The 24467-nt window shown below is 47.5% G+C and overlaps 1 protein-coding gene across 1 annotated transcript in view; it reads right to left on the bottom strand.

Moving 5' to 3' along the window:
- Positions 1-13461: 13461 nt before the first annotated feature.
- The window catches only part of fat4 (FAT atypical cadherin 4), an 81167-nt gene continuing 70161 nt past the window's right edge, over positions 13462-24467 (bottom strand). Inside the window, exons 12-17 of the mRNA XM_080008089.1 lie at positions 22157-22242; positions 21609-21785; positions 20172-20296; positions 19229-19446; positions 17687-17948; positions 13462-16456 (exon numbers count right to left, since the gene is read on the bottom strand). Coding sequence (XP_079864215.1) covers positions 14553-16456; positions 17687-17948; positions 19229-19446; positions 20172-20296; positions 21609-21785; positions 22157-22242 — 2772 coding nt within the window. The 3' untranslated portion in view covers positions 13462-14552. The remainder of the gene's footprint in view (positions 16457-17686; positions 17949-19228; positions 19447-20171; positions 20297-21608; positions 21786-22156; positions 22243-24467) is intronic.

Here is a 24467-nt window from a genome sequence, read left to right as displayed (position 1 = left end):
GCAGCCAGAAGAGAAGGAGCTCCCAAACCCTCCCCAAGAAAAAGACTCTTTTGAGCTGCAGATAACTTCCATTTATAGTGGAGCACGACTTCCTGCTATTGTGTGCCAGGAAACAAACACACACACACACACACACACAGACACACACACACACACACACACACACACACACACACACACACACACACACACACACACACACACACACACACACACACACACACACAGCTTTTGGTCGACTGCCTCTCACCACTAACAACATTACTAGACAGTCTGTTGCTTAAAAATGGCTCTAACTATAGTATTTCACCAACTTTGGTATTTCACCAAATATAATGTTTCAAGTCAATAAAAAACTATGTTGAACAACTCAGAATTCAAACCCACGGCCAAAGGTCTTGATCTGGGGGAGACTCTGGATCTGGCTATGAATGGAACGGCATAGCTCTTCTTTGGGAAACATCCTCATTGCACTGAGGCTCCCACTCATGTTCAAAAAGTATTTCAACGCTTCTGTTATTTTGATATCAACCAGCTTTAGTATGATGACTGATGGAACATGATGATTGCTTCTATGACATTGTAAATGGACTGCAATATTGAAAGAAAACACAATAAAAGTACAGAAAAATAATACATTCTGGTTCAAATCCCCATATCCCTGATGGCAGGGATATGGGGATTTGAACCAGAACACGTGTAAACTTCTTCTCCAATGCAATGAACATAGATGTCCTGTTATCTTTCTCTGCTAAAAAATACAAGGTGCAGGAAGTCTGGAAGTTTATATCTGCATTAAATGTGGAGCCTGCAGGTAAAACAGAGCCCACATACTGAGCCACTGTCTAGATAATAAAAGATAAGAAAATCAGTCAATTCAGCACTTGTTTGGTTGTAAACTCTTAAATCCTAATTATCGGAAGATCTTTCTGGTTCTTAGATGCAACAATTTGTGGAAGCAGCTTTCCATTGATGAAGCCAGTGGGCCAGTTCACAAAGAATGGATTGCAGTTGCTCAAAGCACCATGAATTGCACATCAATGGTGCCCCCTATCTGCGGCATGTCAGCGTCCGCCTACAAAAGATATTGCAGCACAAACACGTCCATAAAGTTTTGCAACTGAGTGCAATTTGCCCTTGTTTTGTGTCTGAACGCAATCATTCATATGGAAAAATATTAATGGTGGCTTTGCGCAAAGAACACGGTAGGCAGGACAACGGCAGAGAGAAGTAGAAAAATGGGGATTGATGGCTCAGCGGATGCGGCACGGGATGCACAGGGCTTTTTTTGTTTCAATCAATTAGGAAATGTAGGAAAAATAAATACATCTAAAATAAAAACACTGTTTTTATTTATTTTGTTTGGAAAACAGGGAACGGGTAAATCAGAATCAGAATCAGAAATACTTTAATAATCCCAGGGGGAAATTACTTTAAAAAAGCACAAATAAGCACAAATACAAAATGGAGAGGGAGTGCACGGAGCGTAGTGCGCCGCTCGCTGCGCTCCACTCCAAACGCTCCCTCTCCATTACGCATTGCCCCCAAATCTCATGTCCCCCCAAAGCAGAGGAAGCAATCGGAGCGGAGGTCATTCTCAAAACACAGTATTTTATTCTTTGCTTGGCCCCAATACTCCTCCGTATGTAATAGCATTATTTTTCATTCTTTTTTTTCACTCCAATAAAAAAAAAAACGGGTTTGAGTGGAGCTGTCCATGGTCCTCAATCGTTTTGCCACGGCAGCAGCAGTGTCGAACGGACACCTTTATAGCTATTCCCTTTAACTTCGAGTTGTTTTTTCTATATCTTTTGAGTTTAATAGGAATTATGGAACATTTTTTGTCAATGTTTGTATTGTGTTTTTTGTACTATCATTTATTCAAAGTTTCAACAAGTTGCTTTTGGAGGGAGTTTTGAAAACCACCACAGACTGCTGCCCGTTCAAGGCATCTTTACTAATGATCATTTTAATAATAATTGTAGTGTCGAAATATAATTTACAGATCACTGGAAAGTCTACTCTTCAGTTGCACCAACTCACTGCCGGCGATCACGCATCGCTGCCTTTTATTTTTTTGGTCTACATGCAGTTGCCACCAGGTCCCTGCAGACGGAAATAGCGTCACTCTGACTGGGATGTTTTTTTGCAACGAGGTCCATTTGCATAGAAAGGGGCAAATTTCGAACCAAATGTATGAGTAATACCTCATTTAACTTTGCGCAAATAGCACCGGGGGTCCAAGACGCAATTTGCGTGGCAGCGCAGTTAGCGCTGCATTTCACTGTTGGTGGGTGCTTTGTGAATTAGACGCTCGCCTATTCTGTTATTTGCACCGGTTTAGCGGCCACAAAAGTCGCGCAATCGCTTTGTCAATTGGCCCCTAGGTGTGCAGAGGAATTTACTGCTATCTGTAAACCCCAGAGCCACCTCCATTTGCTGCCTAGTAAAAAGAAAATGTCTTCCCCCGGCCATGGAATGGCTGCCTCTGAGGCAAACATCTGAGATGATAATGTGTTCGCAGACACCCTCAAACGACACTGGAGAACGCCGGGGAAATCTGGTTCTGTACGTGATCCTTTGAACCCGCCTATAAAAATATCCGGACGGAATCCAACATTTACTTGTTAGAATACTGGGGCCCAAAAGAGGCATTAACGGTTCTCATAATTGTGCATTGATACGTTCACTATGGCTTCCAGTCCCGCTCAAAGACGCTAGAACTCTCGGCGGCTCACACCGGGCTGCCAAACTGCAATAAATCACTTTTCCAAATGGCTGCAAAGGACGTCTCTACCTGCCCGGCCTTCCCCTACGAGACACTTTAAGTATCTGAATGTATGTTATATCTCAAAGAGCTGAAATGGAAGAAGAGGAAGACGTCGGGTCCAAGGAAAGCAGATTGGGGAGACAGAATATGAACCAGGTGTTCGCTTTGGATCCTCTTCACAAGACTCTCACCACCGGCTTTAGACGCCAAGAAATATTTAAGCAAAGTCGACTCCGCTGACCTGATGAACTCTCACGGGCTGCAAAGCAAAAGCTTGCTCGGTTGTTCTCTGGAAAGCAAAGGGGGTTGAGCATTTTCCATTTTTAAGTAAATGTGGAATGAGCTGAACACTGTACTATTGTGGTGTGCTATCACCATTTCTTCATCAACCAACCAAACCAATGGTTTTTCAAAAGGATTTTGGGACCATTTGTCAGAAAAATAAGTTTAACCAGAAGTAGAACATTGAATTGAGTGTTAACCACTGACATTTCCCAGCAGAGTTGATACTGGTGCACGTTTAAACATTTTCATCCTCATTCAGCTTGAAGTAACAATGTGTTGATGTTAATTCAGCTCATGTCCATAAAACAGGATATGGAGGAGGGGACTGATGCTTCGCTGTAACTAAGCAGAGCTTCTCCTGCAGCTTCAGTCTTCCAGGTGTTTATCGGTGGTGAGCTACGGTGCGGCCGACTCCGGGTCGTGTGAAGATGATATAAAAGATATGACGAATGATGGGATTTGAAAGCGCGATACCTACGGCTTCACTAACTGCCAAGAGCACTGAACACGATATGGTGGAGTGAAGTTTCTGAGAAAAACATCTCAATGCTCATCAAGCCTTTCATTCATAAAAGAGTCATTTGCTTGAACGGGACCAGATCACGTTTCCAGGTCGTGTTTACAGTCCGGCTGCGTGATTGTGATGATTCCCAAACCGGGGAAGCAGTTGTAGATTACAAAGTTATTGTTATCTAGGACATTTGATTTCCGCTCTGTGGTACCTTTTTAAATAAAAAAGTTACAGGGCTCCAGCAATTTTAAAGAGCGATACGTTGGTTCAGCCATAAAACTTTCTACCACGGAAACTCTGATCTTTCCAAAAGCTCCAATGAAAAAAAAAGTGCGTTTAGAGTCTGAGCTCCAACAGCTGGACGTTTAAAGGCCTTAATCCGGGAGGACGGGAGGCCGCTGCAGGCAACCCTTTTGTTCTGGACCCCGTGTGTGTTAGAACCTGGGTGGTACGTGGCGCTCGTCTATGGGAAGCTCTTGTTTAGCACGACTTGCATCAGTTATTAACTCTTCTCTGGGTTGGAGTCGTAATGCAGGACGGCCTTATCAAGCGCTGCATTAATAAGAGGCACAGCGTCGAACTAGAGGAGGAATCTGCTTACATTGGCAGAGACTCGGAGACAGAATGGAGCGGTTCAGCGCTCGGTCAGCCATGATTGAGGACGGGAGAAGCAGCGGGAACTCAAAAGAACGACTTTCCCTTTAAGAGTTGTTTCTGTGGTATCTGGTGTCAAAGGAGACGATGATTGTTTTTCTTTGACTTATCAACGTGGAGAGATGCTCTGCTGCTCCAGAAGGTCTCAGACACACATTTGGTTCCTCTGTTTTAGGCTTTTCTGGACGGTTCTCAGCTTCCACCTGCCGTGAGACTCTGAAGAGAAGCCTCTACAAAACACAAAGCGCCTAAATTTACCTGTTTTTAATTTCTGTTAATCCACAATTCTTTTGAAAATTTAGATTTATCCTCATTTGACAGAAATCTTAGAAAAAAAATTGATATTAAATATCATCAATTAATATGAGAGTTCATAGAATATCATATGTAAAGGAATATACAGAATATGACTTTCCATGACTTTGAATCCCTGATGGAGACGAGATTACCTGTGATTCTCCATCTAATTCTTTTGGAGCAGAAAAGGATTTCCAGGCAAAGCCATGGCACGTTACAGCCACTTTGGAGTCCTTACTTTCAATAAACGACCTGTTGTGCTGCTCTGTCGGGACAATTATCAGTTCACTTTCCCCCACAAGTTGGATGGAATTTACAGTTTAGTCATTTTTTGGCAATTTAATGGAGCGATGACATCAGCGGTGACCAAGGAAAACATGAACACTGGAGAGTAAAGCTAAAGTTTATTATCCTGACCTTCCCGCCTGCAACCAGCCATGATAAACTGCAATTTGATGAATGGGAGGGTTTACTAGAAGCTGAAGCCACAGCAGAGACTGGACCCGGAGGTAAGACCAGAGGACCAGAGGATGAGGACCAATGGACCAGAGGACTAGAGGACCAGAGGATGAGGAGCAGAGGACCAGAGTATGAGGAGCAGAGGACCAGAGGATGAGGAGCAGAGGATGAGGAGCAGAGGACCAGAGGACTAGAGGACCAGAGGATCAGAGGATGAGGACCAAAGGACCAGAGGACTAGAGGACCAGAGGATGAGGAGCAGAGGACTAGAGGACCAGAGGATGAGGACTAAAGGACCAGAGGACCAGAGGACCAGAGGATGAGGACCAAAGGACCAGAGGACTAGAGGACCAGAGGATGAGGACCAAAGGACCAGAGGATTAGAGGACCAGAGGATGAGGAACAAAGGACCAGAGGACTAGAGGACCAGAGGACCAGAGGACAACAGGACCAAAGGACCAGAGGACCAGAGGACGAGGACCAAAGGGCCAGAGGACTAGAGGACCAGAGGACTAGAGGACCAGAGGATGAGGACCAAAGGACCAGAGGACTAGAGGACCAGAGGACATCTCAGGACCAGCAGCTATGGACAGAGGAGAGTGTTGTACCTGGGAGGACATGAGTTTGATTCCCACTCAGCCACTCAGCGGGGTCATGTCCGTGAAGGTAAGAAAGACACGGTGACCTCTGACGTTTCTGATGAGCCCCATTGGAGATTTGCTGCAGCACTGCTTGGAAAGGGTTCAACTTCTGTATCTTCTTCGCTGGTTGAATTAAATTTAATTGACTATTTGTTTTTGCAAACTGCCATTTGAAGGACTTGGTCGACAAATAATACTGTCATCAATATGTTAATAATAATCATAGTAATAAACTACGTCCAGATGTGAGTGTGACCTCAAAGCAGCTGGAGCTGAACTGGGGGTGATGGGCACAACGGTCTCCTGGTTCAAACTGACCTAAGAGCAGAAGCAGAACTTTCAGGGTCTTGGTTCTCACACATCGACCGGTTCTTTCTGGATAAAGTGCAACTCAGCGATCTGTGGCTCCAAACAACAGCAGATGTGGAACCTGCACAGAAAAGCAAATATTTATTTCTCCAGTTTTAATTAGGAGAGCAATTTCACGAGGAAATTAAGCATTTCCATCATTCCTCAAGCAGCCGCTGCGGTGTTTAATATGAACACACAGTAAGCGGGAAAAAAACAAGAAACAGAAGAAATGGGAGAAAAATAGTAACAATATGGAAACAATTTATGCTAATTTGGTTTTTATTTATGGCCTAATAATTGGTGCATTTGAATTGTTGATGATGTGTTGTGTGTTTTTCTCTCTGATCCCCTCCCCCCGTCAGAGGATCAAAGTCCTTTCTCTTGACTGGATGTTAATGGGACGGGGCTTTGCATCGCGTCTCCCCAGCCAATGACGGCTCAGCGTGGACACAATTAGCACAACCTATGTGTGCCATTCAGGAAGGAACTCACGTTTAACCTGTAAGATGGAGCGAGGCATTCCTTTGGTTTCCACCGTTTTCTCAACCTTTCCAGCTCTGAACCCAAAGAACTTTTCCTTCTTTTGCCTTTTCACCGTCAGCTGCCGGATCAAACTCCTGGTATTCTCGTAGAGCGATGGCATTGGAAATGAGCTGGATTCCAGATTTTGGGATCTGGTAGCCTCACCGCATCATAAGATGAATTGTGTGATAAGTGCTGGCATGGAAAAGGACATTTTATCCTTCGCAGCAGCAATCGCCTGCAACTCATCCTTCAAACCAGCCCAGCTGCTCAGCCCACCCACAGAAATATTCCCCCCAAAAAAAGAGGGAAGCAAAATTTTTCCTTTCTTTTTGTATGTGCCCGAGGCGTCGCTTTTACAGTCCGCCTCCCTGCAGAATTTGAATGAGCTAAAATGCAGGCGCCCGGACTGAAACAAGGTGCATTATGTAGGTGGGAGGTGACGGACCATTGAGGGACAATTAGCATGAAGCCTGAAGCCTTTGGAGAAAGCAGCGAGGCCTGACAGCATGAAAAGATTAAGACGGGAGAAAAGATAGCAGGGCATGGGAAAATCCAAAGGGAACGCCACGACTCCGGCAGCCAATAAGAACGGGATGACAATTAGGCAATGAGGGTTTTTTTGGAAGGGGGAATGGACGTGCCCTCCCCGGCCGCATTCCTCCATACCAAACCAGAGCCATTTGTTTGGACGTGAATTCTGTTTCCTGCCGCCGCACACGCGAGCCTGTCAGGGAGAGAAAGGCCGACGCCGACTATTCAAGCTGCCGGTTCCACCGGGCGTCAGAGCCGTGGTGCCGCTGGACGCACGCGGCAGCGGGAAAACCCTCAAGGGTGGATTTCGGGGCGGAGGTACCGGATCTAAGAGGCTCCAAACACCGGTGGAGAGTCCTCCAGATCCTGCGGCAGGACGGAGCTGATGAGGGGCTTCAATAAAAACAAAAAGATGACGTATCCGATGCCTGGCTGATAGAAACATTGACCGTGTTTTTATTGATTTACTTTGTTCAATGAAAAAAAGCCCTCTCTCTCTCTCTCTCTCTCTCTCTCTCTCTCTCTCTCTCTCTCTCTCTCTCTCTCTCTCTCTCTCTCTCTCTCTCTCTCTCTCTCTCTCTCTCTCTCTCTCTCTCTCTCTCTCTCTCTCTGCATCATGGGCCTCTGACACACACACACACTTCTCTGCAGTGAAATATTTGCTTCTTGTGAATTGTCTGCAGCTGTTTGTGTGTTTCATGGCGCTGAGAGAAGCCGTTCGCAGCAGATCTGTTTTGAGGGGATTGTGTTACTGCAGAGCGGGAGCAGAGCCTGGCGCTGGAGCAGGAGCAGAGCCTGGCGCTGGAGCAGGAGCAGAGCCTGGCGCTGGAGCAGTTCAACCTCCAACGCTCATGGAAACTGAGATGAAGTGATCTCCTTTCAGGACAGAGCGATAGCGACAGAGAGTCCGTTGATCAGGAGTCACGGCTTTGAATCCACAATGTGTCGATCGTGCCACAGCGCCGAGAGAGGTAGTGAATCGGGGCTGTTCAATCACTGGTCTGGGGGCCAAATGTGGCCCGCACACAAATGCAGATTGACCCTTTGACTAGACAGAAGAAGGTTGACGATGAACCGGAAAATTATTTTTAAAACCGACAAAAGTTGGACTGGTTCAAAACTAAACACGACTAAGTATCGTCCAATAGAACAAGCGGTATTCTTGGTAGCCCCGCCCACTCCTGCCTCAACCAATCTCAATACTCAGACTTTCAAACGGATGCACATTTTTCAGTATTCTGGCATATTGCACATGTGGAAAGCACAGGACCGAGGGGAAATCATATTGATAAGTAAAGTTACAACATGGTTTGTGTTCATGGTTTGGATGCATGTGAAAGTAATTACAAACAGATGCTGTGCAGAAGCAGTGTCAAACAATGTGAGAATAATATCCCAAAAAACACAGTTCACACAAGATTTCAAATGTTTGGTGCGTTTTCTTTTTTTAATTGTTCTACAGTGCTGGCACAACAGGAACGAAATGAGGTGACAGAACGCTGTTAACAGCTGTATGTTATAAATCGGCTTCTTCTCTCTCCCAAGTTGAGTCATCTTCACGACTGAACCCTCACATTCCCTCCGTCGGCAGAAGCTGCAAACCAGCTGATCTGCGCAGTCGGCTGCAGGCTCGGATGGAGCCCGTCGCAGCCTCGCTCCCTGCTTTGGGGCCGACTTTCCCTTTTCTCTTGCTCCGCTCTGCTGCTGCAAACACCCACAACGCGATGAACAATCAGTGTTTACTATCACCACCGTCTGCACTTGGACCCGGAGGTGGAGCTGCTCTTTCAAGCGGAGGCTCTGAACGTGTGAAATGTTCTGGCGGTGGTTTGGACTCCGCCCTCGCAGCGTGGCTGTTTGTTTTGCTAGAGTCGGTTCTTGGCAGGAAACTCAGCATTGTTTTCAGCTCGGTGTAATCTTCTCCATCGCAGCACCATAAATGGACCGCCAGCGACCCAGAGAACCTCTGGCACGCAGGTCGGCAGTGAAGCCGGAATAAGAAAAATGTCCCAGTAAAAGCAGATTTACGAAACGAGATGATCTGCGCCAAGACACACGGAGCGGCCACATCCACACTCAGCTCAGCTCAGCTCGAGTTCAGGAAGCAAACCCTCAAAACGCCTCTGACATCATCTCGTGTCGTGTGCTGAGATTTCAATCAACCACTGCACCAAGAATTACTCGTCAGTACTTCCCATGTTGTTGCTACTGCAGCGCTCAAAATATTGATCTGTCAGAGTTCAATAAAATGATTGATAAAACAAATTCAAAATTATGTGTGATCCACAAAGAGGAGACTTGTCATGAACCTCATTCAATTATGACATTTTAGATGAATGAACTCATGCCACATGAGTTATTATTTGACATCTTTAGGAATTCAATTCGTTGGTTTTCTACTTTTACGTCAGCGCACCTTGTGGCCGTCGTTTACTGAGCGTCTTTCAATCAGACACTTGATCCTCCTCCCATGAGGCCACGCTCGCTCTGAAAAGACATTCGCTGCCACTTCAGGCTGTTTATCCAGTGAGCTCCTTCCAGCAGCGTCTTCAAGAGCCTCCAGCGCCAAACATTTAGAGAAGCAGCAGGAAACCGCTCCACCCCAACAGCCAGATCTGTGTGTGTGTGTGTGTGTTAAGGTTGCTATATGTTTTGGGTTTTTGCTGATAACCAGGTGGTCTGGTGTGACCAGGCTACGCAACTGTGCAGTTTGTCATGATTCAGGCACAAACTGGTGCCACCATCTAAACAACACCGTCACAACTCAGAGGCCATTGATCACTCCCCTCAGCTGCAACACTACCGTGGTGGTGTCACAAAGCACAATGTCCCTCCACCAGGAGACTGAAGCTACACCCGGACTCCAACCCCTCCACCTTGCACACTTTCCAACCCCCTCAGATGGAGAAGTGGACACGGCCCTCTACAGGAAGCTGAGTGGACACGGTGGTCTACAGGAAGAGGCACGGCGGTCTATTGCAGGGGTCTCACATGTCTCGGGGGCAATATTTAATGTGGCCTGCTTCATGCATAATATTTGGTTAAATTTGGCCCACAAATGAATTATGAATTATGAATCATTATCATTGAAAATGATGATTTAACTAAGCCATTTTTGTCTTTTGACATATTATTAGGAAGGTGTTTGATGTTCAGCACTGTGCCAGCTGGGTGTGGTCTACATCAATCCAGATTTTATATCAATATTGTGATGGTATCTCGCAGCCCCAGTTAGAGCAATCACTCACCAAGTGTCTTCAAGGTCCATTCCAAAACTTCCAAGGTCCATTCCAAACCTCCCAAGGTCCTTGGAAGAAAGGAGTGTTTTATTGCATTGATCCCGTACAGTATATTCATCTATGTTTACATCTGATGGGACTCTACTAATAAACTCTTTATAAACATCACTGCGTCACTTCCACATGTGGGCGGAACCTTTAATTTATTTATTTCATTTTACAGCTAAGAATTTGAATTATTTGTAGGTTTTCATTTTTCTTTTTCATCGTATATATTCATTCATAAGAACATTTCTGTCAGCTAGCTGCTTGCAGATCTAATGCTAGTGCAGACGTGACTGTCCCGGAGGTCCCTGAACACGTCACTCGGGTTGAACATGCTGGCGAATCTGCCACAGTGGTGCCCAATGTGGGGCTCCGGCACAGAGACACAGACGACCAGGGTTGATGTTCCAGGGGTGGAACAAGGCTGGAACGAGGCTGGAACAAGGCTGGAACAAGGCTGGAACAAGGCTGGAACAAGGCTGGAACAAGGCTGGAACGAGGCTGGAACAAGGCTGGAACAAGGCTGGAACGAGGCTGGAACAAGGCTGGAACAAGGCTGGAACAAGGCTGGAACAAGGCTGGCAGAGCTGGCAGGGCTCTGCCAGCATCAGGTGTGACTGCTTAAGCCGCCCCCTCCACCACAACACTGTTTTACTGTTTTCACTGTTTTACTGTGTCACTGTTTCCACTGTTTTTACTGTTTCCATTGTTTTTACTGTTTTTTAATGTTTTTTAATGTTTTTTAATGTTTTTTAATCTTTTGTTTTACTGTTTCCACTGTTTTACTGTTTTACTGTTTTCACTGTTTTTTACTGTTTTTTACTGTTTTACTGTTTTCACAGTTTTACTGTTTCAAATGTTTACTGTTTCCACAGTTTTACTGTTTTCACTGTTTTACTATTTTCACTGTTTTACTGTTTTTACCGGTTTCACTGTTTTTACCGGTTTCACTGTTCTTACTGTTTTTTACTGATTCCACTGTTTTACAGTTTCCACTGTTTTACAGTTTTAGTGTTTCCACATTTTTACTTTTTTAACTGTTTTACTGACTCCACTGTTTTTACTGGTTTCTCTCTTTTTTTCTGTTTGCACACACACACAGATCTTAAGTTTCCCCATAACTCTGTATATTCATCCATCCGTCCGTCCGTCCATCCGACCGTCTCTGTGTGTGTCTCTCTCTCTCTCTCTCTATGTGATGAAGCACCGTGTTCTGCTCAATGATCCAGATGTAAATAATTGTCAAAAACAAAATGGTTCAGTCCGCTGTGTTGTGCTTGGCCCAGACACCCGCTGGCTCCCCTTCCAAATGGTTTGTTCCACTCAGAGAGTTGTTTTACTGTTTTCACTGTTTTACTGTTTTCACAGTTTAACTGTTTCGACAGTTTCACTGTTTTCACTGTGTTTTACAGTTTGACTGTTTTTACTGTTTTCACTATTTTCACAGTTTTACAGTTTCCACCGTTTTACTGTTTTTACAGTTTTTTACAGTTTTTGTTGTTTTACTGATTCCACTATTTTTACTGTTCCCACTGTTCCCACTGTTTTTACTGGTTTCACTGTTTTACTGTGTCCACTGTTTTTCTGTTTTTACTGTTTAACAGTTTCCACTGTTTTTACTGTTCCCACTGTTTTACTGTTTTTACAGTTTTACAGTTCCCACTGCTGTTACTGTTTCCACTGATTTTACTGTTTCCACTGTTTTACTGTTTTTTACTGTTTTTTACTGTTTTACAGTTTCAACTGTTTTCACTGTGTTTTGCTGTTTCCATTTTAGTTTTTTTACTGTTTCCGCTGTTTTACTGTTTTCACTGTTTTCTTCACTGTTTTCACAGTTTAACTGTTTCCACAGTTTCCACAGTTTCACTGTTTTACTGTTTTTACAGTTTTGTACAGTTTTTATTGTTTCCATGATTTTACTGTTACCACAGTTTTACAGTTTTTGTTGTTTTACTGATTCCACTGTTTTTACTGTTCCCACTGTTTTTACTGGTTTCACTGTTTTACTGTGTCCACTGTTTTTACATTTTCCACTGTTTTACTGTTTCTACTGTTTAACAGTTTCCACTGTTTTTACTGTTCCCACTGTTTTACTGTTTTTACAGTTCCCACTGCTTTTACTGTTTCCACTGTTTTACTGTTTCCACTGTTTTACTGTTTTCACTGTTTTACAGTTTCCAATGTTTTTACTGTTTTCACTGTTTTACTGTTTTAACTGTTTTACAGTTTCCACTCCTTTTACTGTTTCCACTGTTTTACTGTTTTCACTGTTTTACAGTTTCCAATGTTTTTACTGTTTTCACTGTTTTATTGTTTTAACTGTTTTACGGTTTTAACTGTTTTACAGTTTCCAACGTTTTTACTGTTTCCACTGTTTTACTGCTTTTAATGTTTTACAGTTTCCACTGTTTTTACTGGTTTCACTGTATTTACTATTTTTACAGTTTTTATTGTTTCAGTGTGTCCAACACACACACACACACACACACACACACACACACACAGACCTGTGTGTGTGTGTTCTACATCAGGTTCTACACAACAATGTGGCTCTATGTCACAGCCTCACAGAAGAGGGTAGTTATCCATAAGTTTCCCCATAGCTCTGTATATTCATCCATCTATCTGTCCATCTATCTATCTAACCCTAACCCGTCCGTCCGTCCGTCTGTGTGTGTCTCTCTCTCTCTCTCTCTCTCTATGTGATGAAACACTGTGTTCTGCTCAATGATCCAGATGTAAATAATTGTCAAAAACAAAATGGTTCAGTCCGCTATGTTGTGCTTGGCCTAGACACCCACTGGCTCCCCTTCCAAATGGTTTGTTCCACTCAGAGAGGGGATTTCAAGTCCAAGAACCTCCTGGAACCTCTGGGAAACTCCTGGAGACTCCTGGAACCTCCTGGAGACTGCTGGACGCTCCTGGAGACCCCTGGACACTCCTGGAACCTCCCGGAGACTCCTGGAACCTCCTGGACACTCCTGGAACCTCCTGGAGACTCCGGGAACCTCCTGGAGACCCCTGGAGACTCCTGGAATGTCCAGGAAACTCCTGGAGACTCAGGGAACCTCCTGGATGCTGCTGGAACCATCTAGCAGAGCATTCACAAGATGACGTCGCTGTCAAAAGTGCTCAACAAACATTTCTTAAATAAATACTTGTTTTTTTTTATTCTGTTATTGGCTCTTTACAAGTACAAAGCATTCAGCATGTTATAGTTTTATCAAAAGTGGAAAATACTTATGTTACATCTGTAACAAATGTAAAAAATAAGTCTTCAATCTTACTTTCCCCGAAAGTAAAAACATTACATTTCAGCATATAAAATACAGATCAAAACACAGCTCGAGTAATTTAAGTTAATAAACAGTAAAAAAAAAAATAGAAACCATACACGTCAAAATAACCAACACAGACAACAAATGACTTCAATGGTTCCTTCAATGAATTATAAAAAATGTACACAACTTCATTTTTTTAGTCTAGTTTACAGGAAAATTCTCTTCCGGTCAGAAAAATGTGTTCAGGATTTTAGGAGTACCTCCAAAACCTGAACCAGAAATCCTCAAATGTCTGTAAGGCAGGAGACGGGAGCAGTTCACCTTCACATGGCAGGACAGAGGAGGGATGACATGAGGAAGAGGAAGAAGAAGAAGAAGAAGAAGAAGAAGAAGAAGAAAAAGTGAGAGAAACAATCAAGGCAGATTAGAAAGGATTGGGAGATGTAGAGAAATGAAACATAAGACAGGGAAAGAAGGGAGAGAGAAACATGAGGTCAAATTCTATAAAAAAAGGAGTGCAGACAGAAGGATGGGGGGTTTGGGGGGGCTGCGTTGCCGTGCCAACAGAGAGGTGATTTCACCGCCCGTCAGGTGCGCGGATCAAACACACATGCTTCCGTTTAAGGAAATGAGAAATTCACCCCGAAAGACGTAGACGCTGGATTTCCACGCTATCGCCTCATCTCTCAGCTGTGAGAGCGACTCAAACGACGCAGACGGGTCTGGCTGAGATAAGGGAAGGTGTCTTACACCGAAAGAGGGATAGACAGGCTGCCCAGCGGAGAGCTGGAAGGAAAACACTTTTTACTAACTATGTCCAAGGGAGTTGAACTAAGTGCTGCAGGTTCCATTCCCTGCCTTACTGCATTGGGTCGTCTTGTTATTCTGAACAAAGTCCTCTATGTACAATCTTCCTTCTTACGGAGAGCATCGCATGAATGTACAGCGTCACAATAAATAGTCTCATACATATTGCTCCGCCTCTCCTTCGTTCAGAATGGTTACTGACCCATCCCCACTGTTCATTTCAATGTCTTTCGCCGCCGCGTTCTCCGGGAGCAGGGCCAAGTCCTTGAAAACATCCACATAATGTCCAAAACCAGGGCCCCAGTTCAACAGATTGTCCCAGTTGAAGCTCCCAGCTTGCTGACCCAGTTTGTGGGGCAGGGTGTGGTGGTGTTCAGTCGGGGGCATCTGGGCGGCTCCCGGGCCGCCTTCCGCCCTGCGGCTGGAGTACCGCCGCTGCCTCAGCCTCCCGCCGTAGTCCTCGTCGTCAGCATCCGACTCATTGACCTGCGAGAGTTTCGGCACCCGGGAGCCGTAAGCGACGGGTTTCTCCCGGTCGTACTCCATCTCCGAGCAGGTGAAGGAGTCGTGGGAGTCGCTCTCTGAGGAGGACTCGGGGGCCGGGATGCCATCAGCCGGGTTGCGGACCCTGGACAGTGGCCTGCGGCAGTCCTCCTCTGAGCTGGAGCGTCCGTGGTCGGCGCTGCAGATGCTGGGGTTGCGTGGACGCGGTGTGTTGAGCCGCTCCACCTCCTCGATGGACAGCCCCACCGGAGGCCCTGTCTCCAGGGGGATCTGCTCAATGGGCTGTTTGAGCCGGCTGCCGGGCCTGGAGGTGTGGCCGTGGCCTGCCATGGTCTGTGGGCTCTTGCTGCGCCTCCCCAATCGGGTGGCATAGTTGAAGATGGGGGGCGGTTGGCACACATCCCCGTGCAGTTCCAGCGGACTCCCCTCCCTCCGTGAGAGATTCAACTCCCTGGTTGGAGTGTTGCGGTAAAAAGAGGAAGGTTTGGTGAACGGGGCCGGACTGTGTCTAGAAAGAGGGTTTGGAGTGGGGCAGGCAGAGTGGGAGTGGCTGAGCGGGGTAGACCTCAGCGCTTGGCTGTACTGAGGCTGGTAGGTGTAGCTTGTTGCCCCCAGAGGCAGGGGGGACTGTCGGGCGAAGCCCAGCGGACTGTGCCTCTGGATGGAGAACTTGGGCGTGTGGCTGCGGAACTGCTTATAGTGCTGGATGATGTCAGCGTCCGATGGGGCAATGCTACTGGCGTTGTCAATGTCATAGTGTTCAATATCGGCCTCTGGCCCGTTGCAGGGGACGCAGGGAGCGCTGGGGATGGTCTCGGTGTTGTGGGAGATGTCAGTCTCTTCGTAGATCAAGTAAGGATTCTCCCTCTCGATGATGTCAGGTTTGGGGTTCCCCTCCGGTTGCTTCCGCACCGTCATGTCGTCCCCATATGGCGGGATATTATCGGGGTCATCGAAGGCCACATTCTCGCTGCCCTTCTTTTTCTTCTTCTTCTCTTTGGGCTTCTTCTCCTTGGGCTCTTTTGGCACTTTAATCTTATTGCGATCCCTGCAGTGGTTGCACAATATGAGGCTGAGCACCACCAGGGCAAGCACCGTGGCACAGCTACCCACAATGGCGGGCACGGCCCAGATGGGGAGGACCAGCTCGTCCGCCGTGGGGCTTGGGCTGCAGACGAAGCCGCCGTTGTTGGCACTTTTGCAGAGTGTCCCCTGGGGGCACTGGACACCCAGACAAGCCACCAGCGTCTCGCAAGTCTTCCCTGTGTAGAACTCGGAGCAGGCGCAGGTGAAGCCCGAGCGGGGCTCCGGCACACAGCTCCCCTGGTTCTGGCAGGGGCTGGAGGCACAGTCCCCGGGGGGGACGCACTGGTAGGTGTACCAGTGGTTGACACACATCAGCCCGTCCCAGCAGGGGCTGCTCTCGCAGAGGTCGGGGCCGCGGCAGCCAATCTTCACCGAGTTGCTGGTCTTGGTTAAGGTGACGAGGCTGTGTTCCCCGGTGAAGGGCAGATTCTCGCCATTGTATTTGATGTAGACCAAGCAGCCGTCAAAGCCTGCGAGAGAATGAGAGGAAGAGCAGATTCAGATAACAGGAAACAGCCAGAGTAGCATGGCCGACTGACATTTCAAATGTCTCTAAAGGCTGGATAATTTCCTGGTCAATAGCAGGAACTGAAAGCTATAATCAGACCTTGAGTTTTGTTTAGTCGAGTAATTGGTTCAAGCGAAGGACAAACAACGCACAACAGTTCCTCGACTAATCACATTTTAAAATAGGCGGAATCAGTCAGGAGCAAATTTGACAGAAGAAATATGATTATGTTCCAAAATCATCAGCTTTGTTTCAAGGGAATTCATCGTCAGAGACTTGAAAACAAACATCTGGGTTTGATGAAAGTTTCTGCGTCTGATTCTTTTTCCTTGTGTATTGCTAACAACCTCACCGCCTCACTGATGCAAATAGATTTTTATTGAATTTAACCCAGAGCAGATTAAATCCATTTGTTTCTTTTCATTAGCTCTCACAAAGCAAATGCTCAACTCTCATGGTGTCCAAGACGGTCCTGCCTGCTCAGCACATGGTGATCTTGAGATAGACGCCGGTTCTTGTGTAAAGGAGGTCGACAAATCATTCAAATTGCTGTTTTTTTACCATAATAGTTGACAGTATTCGATGATTTTTTTCCCTCCCTTGAAATTCTGAAATGTACCTCCCCTCCCTCTGGACGAACTCACTTTAACCCGATCTAAAGCATTTCCACGTCGGACGGGTGACATTTGACATGTCATTTAAGTCGAAATGCAGCCAGAGGAAGTAGCTGGGCGTTCCAGGATAAAGTCACATCAAATATAATATTAGTTATGAGTCCAGAAATGATGCTTCGATAAAGAAACATTTCGTAAACTACTGTAAATTCAAGAGAGGTAAATTTTGCCAATGTCAAATAAAAGCAGAGACAGCGCCGGGTCCTAAGAGTCCGTCTGGCCTGAGACCAAACATGGTCTTCAGCCGAGCAGCAGAATGAGACCTTGTGTTCCGTGTTTTCAAGAACACACTTTGAGGAACACCGAACGACATATAAACGACAAAAAAAAAACGCTACACAAATCACAGCAAAACCTTTTAAAATCTCTCCATTCATTGAAGCTTCTTTTCTTTTAGAGCAGTATTCCTCACGTGTACTATGACTATTAACCGACATGGAAACAAACACAACCCTTACATACACCTAACCCTAACCCCAACTCCCAACCTTCACCCACCCAAACCTCTACCAGCTCACCTGCAGCCGTCTTCTGCTGGGCGGGGCCAGGCGGCACGCCCCCCAGGGACAGGGTGAGCACCTGCAGACCTCCAAAGTCCTGGGTGGCGTGCTGCACCAGACGGGCGTGGCTGCCATCCACCCTCAGCGAGGTGGAGGAGCCGTTCTTCACCAGCCGCAGGGTGTGCCACTGCCCGTCCGACAGCACCACGTCGCCCACGGAGCGCTCCACCTTCCCTGCCACACCCACATCTGAAACGTAGTGGGCGACGCCGTTCTTCAGCTGAGAGAAGAGAAGGGGGCGGAGCCAGTGGATGAGTGGACAGACAGTTTGTTTTGAAATAGTTATTTAAGTGTATTAGTTAATGAGACACGAACAAAGCTTCAAAGCTCCTTTGTTTAATTGTATTTCTATTCTACTTTATAAATATGTATATATATATATATATATATATATATATATATACACACACATACACACAGTATATAAGTATATCTGCAGTTCCTTCTTGTAAATGTTCCCGGAGGAAGCAGCCTGCTCAGATGATCGATACTATCATCTCCCTCCTTCAGACACATTTCTCTCCACAGCTTTAAAATAAATGAATGCGGCCCCGTCTGCGGCCCCGCCCGGGGTCCGTGGCCCCGCCCGGGGTCCGCGGCCCCGCCCGGGGTCTGCGGCTCGCTCTGCGTATGGTAATCTCATATTTGTGTTTCCAACCTCGATGGAAAAAGAATCCCACTCGGCGCATTTCAAAGAGGCAGAAATCAGCGGTGATAAGTCGCTTCCGGACAAATTGATTTAAAATGAGACGGAAAAAAAAGGGTTTGTGTCCGAGCCAAAGAACACTGAAGCCCCCCAAGCTGGAGAACCAATCACAGCCTCCTCTGCTCACACACACACACACACAGCCCCCCACACACACACCCCCCCCACACACACACCCCCCCCCCCCCCACACACACACACACACACACACCCCCCCCCCCCCCCACACACACACACACACTGATACACACAGTTCTTAGGTCTTATTTTCAGTTTCTTGAGACCAACTGCTGATCACTGATGTAAATAAAGCTTTGAGAGAGAGACAGAGAGAGAGAGAGAGAGAGAGACAGAGAGAGAGAGACAGACAGAGAGAGACAGAGAGAGAGAGAGAGAGAGAGACAGAGAGAGAGAGACAGACAGAGAGAGACAGAGAGAGACAGAGAGAGAGAGGAGACAGAGAGAGACAGAGAGAGAGAGACAGACAGAGAGAGAGAGACAGAGAGAGAGAGGAGACAGAGAGAGAGAAGCTGCTCAGAACAGAACCTGCAGAAGCACAGCTCCACCTCTGTGGTCTGGAGGACAAAGCTCCATCCCTCCACCCCCCATCCCTCCACCCCCCATCCCCCCATCCCTCCACCCCCCATCCCCCCACCCCTCCATCCCTCCACCCCCACCCCCCTATCCCTCCACCCCCCATCCCTTTAACCCCCCACTCCCCCATCGCTCTACCACTCCATCCCCCACCCCCCCATCCCTCCACCCCTCCCTTCCTCCATCCATCCCTCTCTTACCTTGATGGTGGTGTAGTTGCTGCTCTCCTGGATGTGGAGCAGAGTTCCGCTCTTGCTCCTGGTTCTGAACTTCACCTCCAGGCTGCTGGGCCGGCTGGGGTCAGAGGTCGCGCCCTGCAGCGCCTGCTTTAGCAGGAAGTCCCGCTTGGGTCCCTGACGCAGGGCGTAGTCCAGGCGACCGGTCCCGTCCAGAGACAGCGCCGTGTCCGCCGAGATGTCTGGAAGGACGGAGCGAAAGAAAACTGAAACCCCTTCCTCCACCCACAGACGATAGATATTTATCAGCACCAACAGGTTTGTGTTTGACATCCTTGTACTTTTGCAGTTCTTCGTGACAACTTCAATTTGGACAGAACCGGTGAAATACACCGTCAGCCTAGTTACGAGAAAACAAGCGCAGGTATTGCTGAACGACCATTTTGAATGATCAGCCGTGTGGGTTTCACAAGGGTCACACCCTCATCCAACCTTGAAGATGGAGCCATGTTAATGGAGGTGGAGGTGGAGGTCAGAGGGCCTGTGCCACGTTAAGAGAAGCCAAATCACACTCTCAAAGAAGTTGAAATGAAAATGGAAAACAGGAACGATGGCTTTGTTTTGTCCATTTAGACTCAATGGTGGAACGGCTCCAAACAGAACCAGTGGAGTGTTGGTGCTCCGCTGAGGAACGTTCTGGAAGTTTCCTCTTTTAGTTTGGAACCTGCAGCGTGAAGGGGGTGCAGGCCGTGACGCCTTTATGGAGTTATTTCTTCACAGTATATTGGGTTATACGGCGGAGGCTCAAGGTCGTTATGAAACTAGGTATAAAAATAACATAAAACAAAGCTTCAAGTGCAGCTGAGACTATTTTAAGGAACATGGTGCAATTAGATGAGTCACAGTCAGGATTCATAAATAGTCATGATGAAATGTGAATTAATGGCTGCAGCGTCAGCAGACTCACACTTCTCGCAGAACTTTCCGGTGAAGCCGTCCACGCACTGGCACTGCTGCCAGGACCAGAGATCCAGGCAGGTTCCTCCATGACGACAAGGACTGGTGGTGCAGGCTCCTTCCAGTCTGGGACATCTGGAGAGGAACCAGGGAACCAGAGACTAAGACCTCAGGAGGACTTTCAAGACCTTCACACGTCAAGACCTTCAAGACCTTCAAGACCTTCAAGACCTTCAGACCTTTAGACCTTCAGACATCAAGACCTTCAAGACCTTCACACCTTCAAGACCTTCAGACCTTCAGACCTTCAGACATCAAGACCTCCAAGACCTTCAGACCTTCAAGACCTTCAGACCTTCAGACCTTCAGACCTTAAAACATCAAGACCTTCAAGACCTTCAGACCTTCAAGACCTTCAGACATCAAGACCTTCAAGACCTTCAAGACCTTCAAGACCTTCAAGACCTTCGAGACCTTCAAGACTTTCAGACCGTTCAGACCTTCAGACATCAAGACCTCAAGAATCGATTACAGTGCAGTTTTCTGAACTTCATTGACTGTCCTACTGATCTCATCAATGCTCCTTCTGAGCCGTGGTTCCACATCAATGATTATCCACATGAATGATGATCCTTCTCATCTATTTACTGTGTCAAGATCATGAAAATGAATCATGAACGATGGTCACGTCCAAAACATCATCAAAGTCTCTATGTCAAGGTCTCTCAAACTGCCTACACTACTTACACTGTCTGTCTGTCTTTTGAACTGATAGACAGACATACAGACAGACAGACAGACAAACGGACGGACAGATAGACAGATAGACAGACAGACAGACAGACAGACAGACAGACAGACAGACAGACGGATAGATGGATAGACAGACAGACAGGCGGATAGATAGACAGACAGACAGACAGACAGATGGATAGATGGATAGACAGACAGACAGACAGACAGACAGACAGACAGACAGACAGACAGACAGACAGACAGACAGACAGATAGATAGATAGATAGATAGATAGATAGACAGATAGATTGATAGATAAAGGACAGTCAGACAGATATTCAGACAGGCACAGAAGCAGTCAGCTAAATGGCAGCCAGCTGGGGGTCCTGAACACTGGAGCGCTGGGGGGCAGGACATTAGCATATTAAAGGATGTATTCACAGCACTGAGATGCTTTGAGAAAAGAAGAAAATCTGCTTTTATGTGGAGGAAACAGATTTTCCCAAAGAGTCTGTCTTCAACATCAGAGAGGAAATGAGAAATAAGATGAAGAGCCAGTCTCAACCGGAGTGTGTGATGAGAAGGGTGGAGGAGGTGGAGGGTGGAGGAGGCGATGGATAAAGAAGGTGATTGGTGGAACAGATGAAGGTGAGCGGTGGATGAAGAGAAGGGTGAAGGAGGTGTTGGAGGAGGACTGAGTGGAGGCCCCACCTGTCCAGCACCCCCCGGGCCCCCAGGGCTTGGCTGGGCTCCAGGGGGCGTCCGTTCACCGCCAGCTCCATGATGCAGCCCAGGAAGTCGTGGGTGGAGACCTGGCGGCGGTGGAGGAGGGGCTCCACGGAGCGGACCCCGCCCACTGAGAGCCGGTTGGGCTGCACATCCAGGATCCTGCACGGGCACACACACACACACACACACACACAAGCATCCAGAGAATCAAACGACACCTCATACTTGCGTGTCATGACAACATGGTGGTGCGTACAGTTACCGGTGAACAAAGGTTGATTTGAACATGTTTGATGTGCTCTTGAAGGACAGAGAAGCTGGAAGGTGTGTGAACAGAGCGTGTGCAGGAAAGATGCAGGAAACACAGCAGCAGCTGCTCCACTGTCACATCCAGGGCCAATGACATTGAATCACCACTGATCACAAGGTCTGTAGAGCTGGACATCATGGACCTGCAGCGTGGGTGTGTGTGTGTGTGTGTGTGTGTGTGTGTGTGTGTGTGTGTGTGTGTATGTGTGTGTGTATCTCACCAGTCAGTGTGTATGGCCACGTTGCTCACAGCACAGTATCCAGGCTCCTGGTCCTCACCACACACGTCCACCGTGAGAGACGCTGCCTGCACACACACATTTACAGTATGTCATTTGTCATACCCCTTTATACACACACACACCTGATGAACAGCATAAAAACGGGAAACCTGAGTAATTGTATAATTTTGTTGTATATATTATACCGTATATGCATATAGTATCATATAAGATAAGATAAGATAAACCTTTATTAGTCCCACAAGGGGGAAATTTACAATATATATATATATATATATATATAATATTATACAGTATATATACTGTATATATTTATGTGTACAATATCTGTAGCAAACATCTCCTCCTCTTCTCCGCTGAGAGTTTCTCCAGATGTGCAACATTCCTGCTTTAGAACTGTGGCTTCGCTGACAAACAGAGATTTTTAAAAAGTATGAGAAAGTGTTGAAAAGGCAGATCCACCCCCACGGGATCGAACTGGACCAACTGGATCGAACTGGATCATGTCCTCACACTCTCTGCATGTTTTGAATTCATTGAGAGTGTTGAAGCAACATCACAAGCTCATGTCTCCTCCTTCCCCCAAACTGAGAAACACAACATTCTGCAACACTTCAAGGGAGAACCATGACATCAGGGGATAATGACTCCGCCTCACCGCGCCTCATCTACATTCACTCCGCCTTGCTCCACCTCACGCCACCTCACGCCACCTTCACTCAGCCTCACGCCGCCTTCCCTGCAGCTCACGCCGCCTTCCCTCCGCCTCACGCCGCCTTCACTCCGCCTCACGCCGCCTTCACGCCGCTTCACTCCGCCTCAGGCCGCCTTCACTGCGCCTCACGCCGCCTTCACTCCGCCTCACGCCGCCTTCACTCCGCCTCACGCCTCTTTCACTCCACCTCACGCCGCCTTCACTCCGCCTCACGCCGCCTTCACTCCGCCTCACGCCTCTTTCACTCCGCCTCACGCCGCCTTCACTCCGCCTCACGCCGCCTTCACTGCGCCTCACGCCTCTTTCACTCCGCCTCACGCCGCCTTCACTCCGCCTCACGCCTCTTTCACTCCGCCTCACGCCGCCTTCACTCCGCCTCACGCCGCCTTCACTCCGCCTCACGCCTCTTTCACTCCGCCTCACGCCGCCTTCACTCCGCCTCAGGCCGCCTTCACTGCGCCTCACGCCTCTTTCACTCCGCCTCACGCCGCCTTCACTGCGCCTCACGCCGCCTTCACTCCGCCTTCACTCAGCCTCACGCCGTCTTCACCTCGCCTCACTCCGCCTTCACTCCGCCTCACGCCGACTTCACTCCGCCTCACGCCGCCTTCACTCCGCCTTTACTCCGCCTCACGCCGTCTTCACTCCGCCTTATGCCGCCTTCACTCCGCCCCACGCCGCCTTCACTCCGCCTCACGCAGCGTTCACTCCACCTCACGCCGCGTTCATTCCGCCTCCTGTTGCAGAAAGTTTCGCTGAGCGGCTGAGACGAGGCTTTCCCACAGAAACACAGCGAATCACCACGGCAACGCTGTGATGTGGTGAATGTCGACTCGTTCGGAGTCCAGTTACCCACTTCTGTTATACATCGCGTGGTTTTCCTCGTTCCAGAGAACGGAACAAGCCAATCAGGGCTCTGTTGATTAACCGTGGAAAGTATCTCGCACAGTATTTGCAAAAGAGTTTTGTGGCCAAAGGACTTCCTGTTGCTGCAGTTTACTGTGATTAACCTGACGTCAGCCAAGATGGTTGGTCCTGAGGGAACCAGCCCAGACCAGAACCTCTGATCATCTCTGTGCTTCACAACACTATGAGGTAACTCCACAGTTCCAAAACTAAAAGCCGAACCTGGACGGAGCCCGGTCGGCCGACGGAATTCCAGGACAGAACAGAAAGAAACATGAAACACGTTGTGCAGTTTGATCTGTTTTGAGAATGAATCTCAGGTGTGGTCTCCAGATGATCACCTCACATCTTAAATCAAGTTTATAGGAATTTGGAAGCATCCATTGGCAAACGGTTCCACTTAATAAGATTTGAGTCAGTAAAACATGAAATGACTTGTTCAGTTGGACGTTTCTGATTGCAGCGTCATTAACCCACTTTGCTCTGCCTGTGGTTACTCAGAGTCCTGGTGATTAAGCAGCGCTTTGCTCAGACTGATTTTCTTTTCTTCCGTTCCACATTTCAACTGTTCTCCTGCACATGGAGGCTCCGGCGGCCGCTCCGCCACTACCTCCACATCGGGGGGTGCTGTGGGGGCGGCTCAACACGTGCTGTACTGCTCTCGGTCCC

Source organism: Zeus faber (assembly GCF_960531495.2).
Source record: "Zeus faber genome assembly, chromosome: 10".
NCBI classification, from domain to species: Eukaryota; Metazoa; Chordata; class Actinopteri; order Zeiformes; family Zeidae; genus Zeus; species Zeus faber.
The sequence above is the reverse complement of the archived record's forward strand: the minus strand, read 5'-3'. Positions and strand labels throughout refer to the sequence as shown.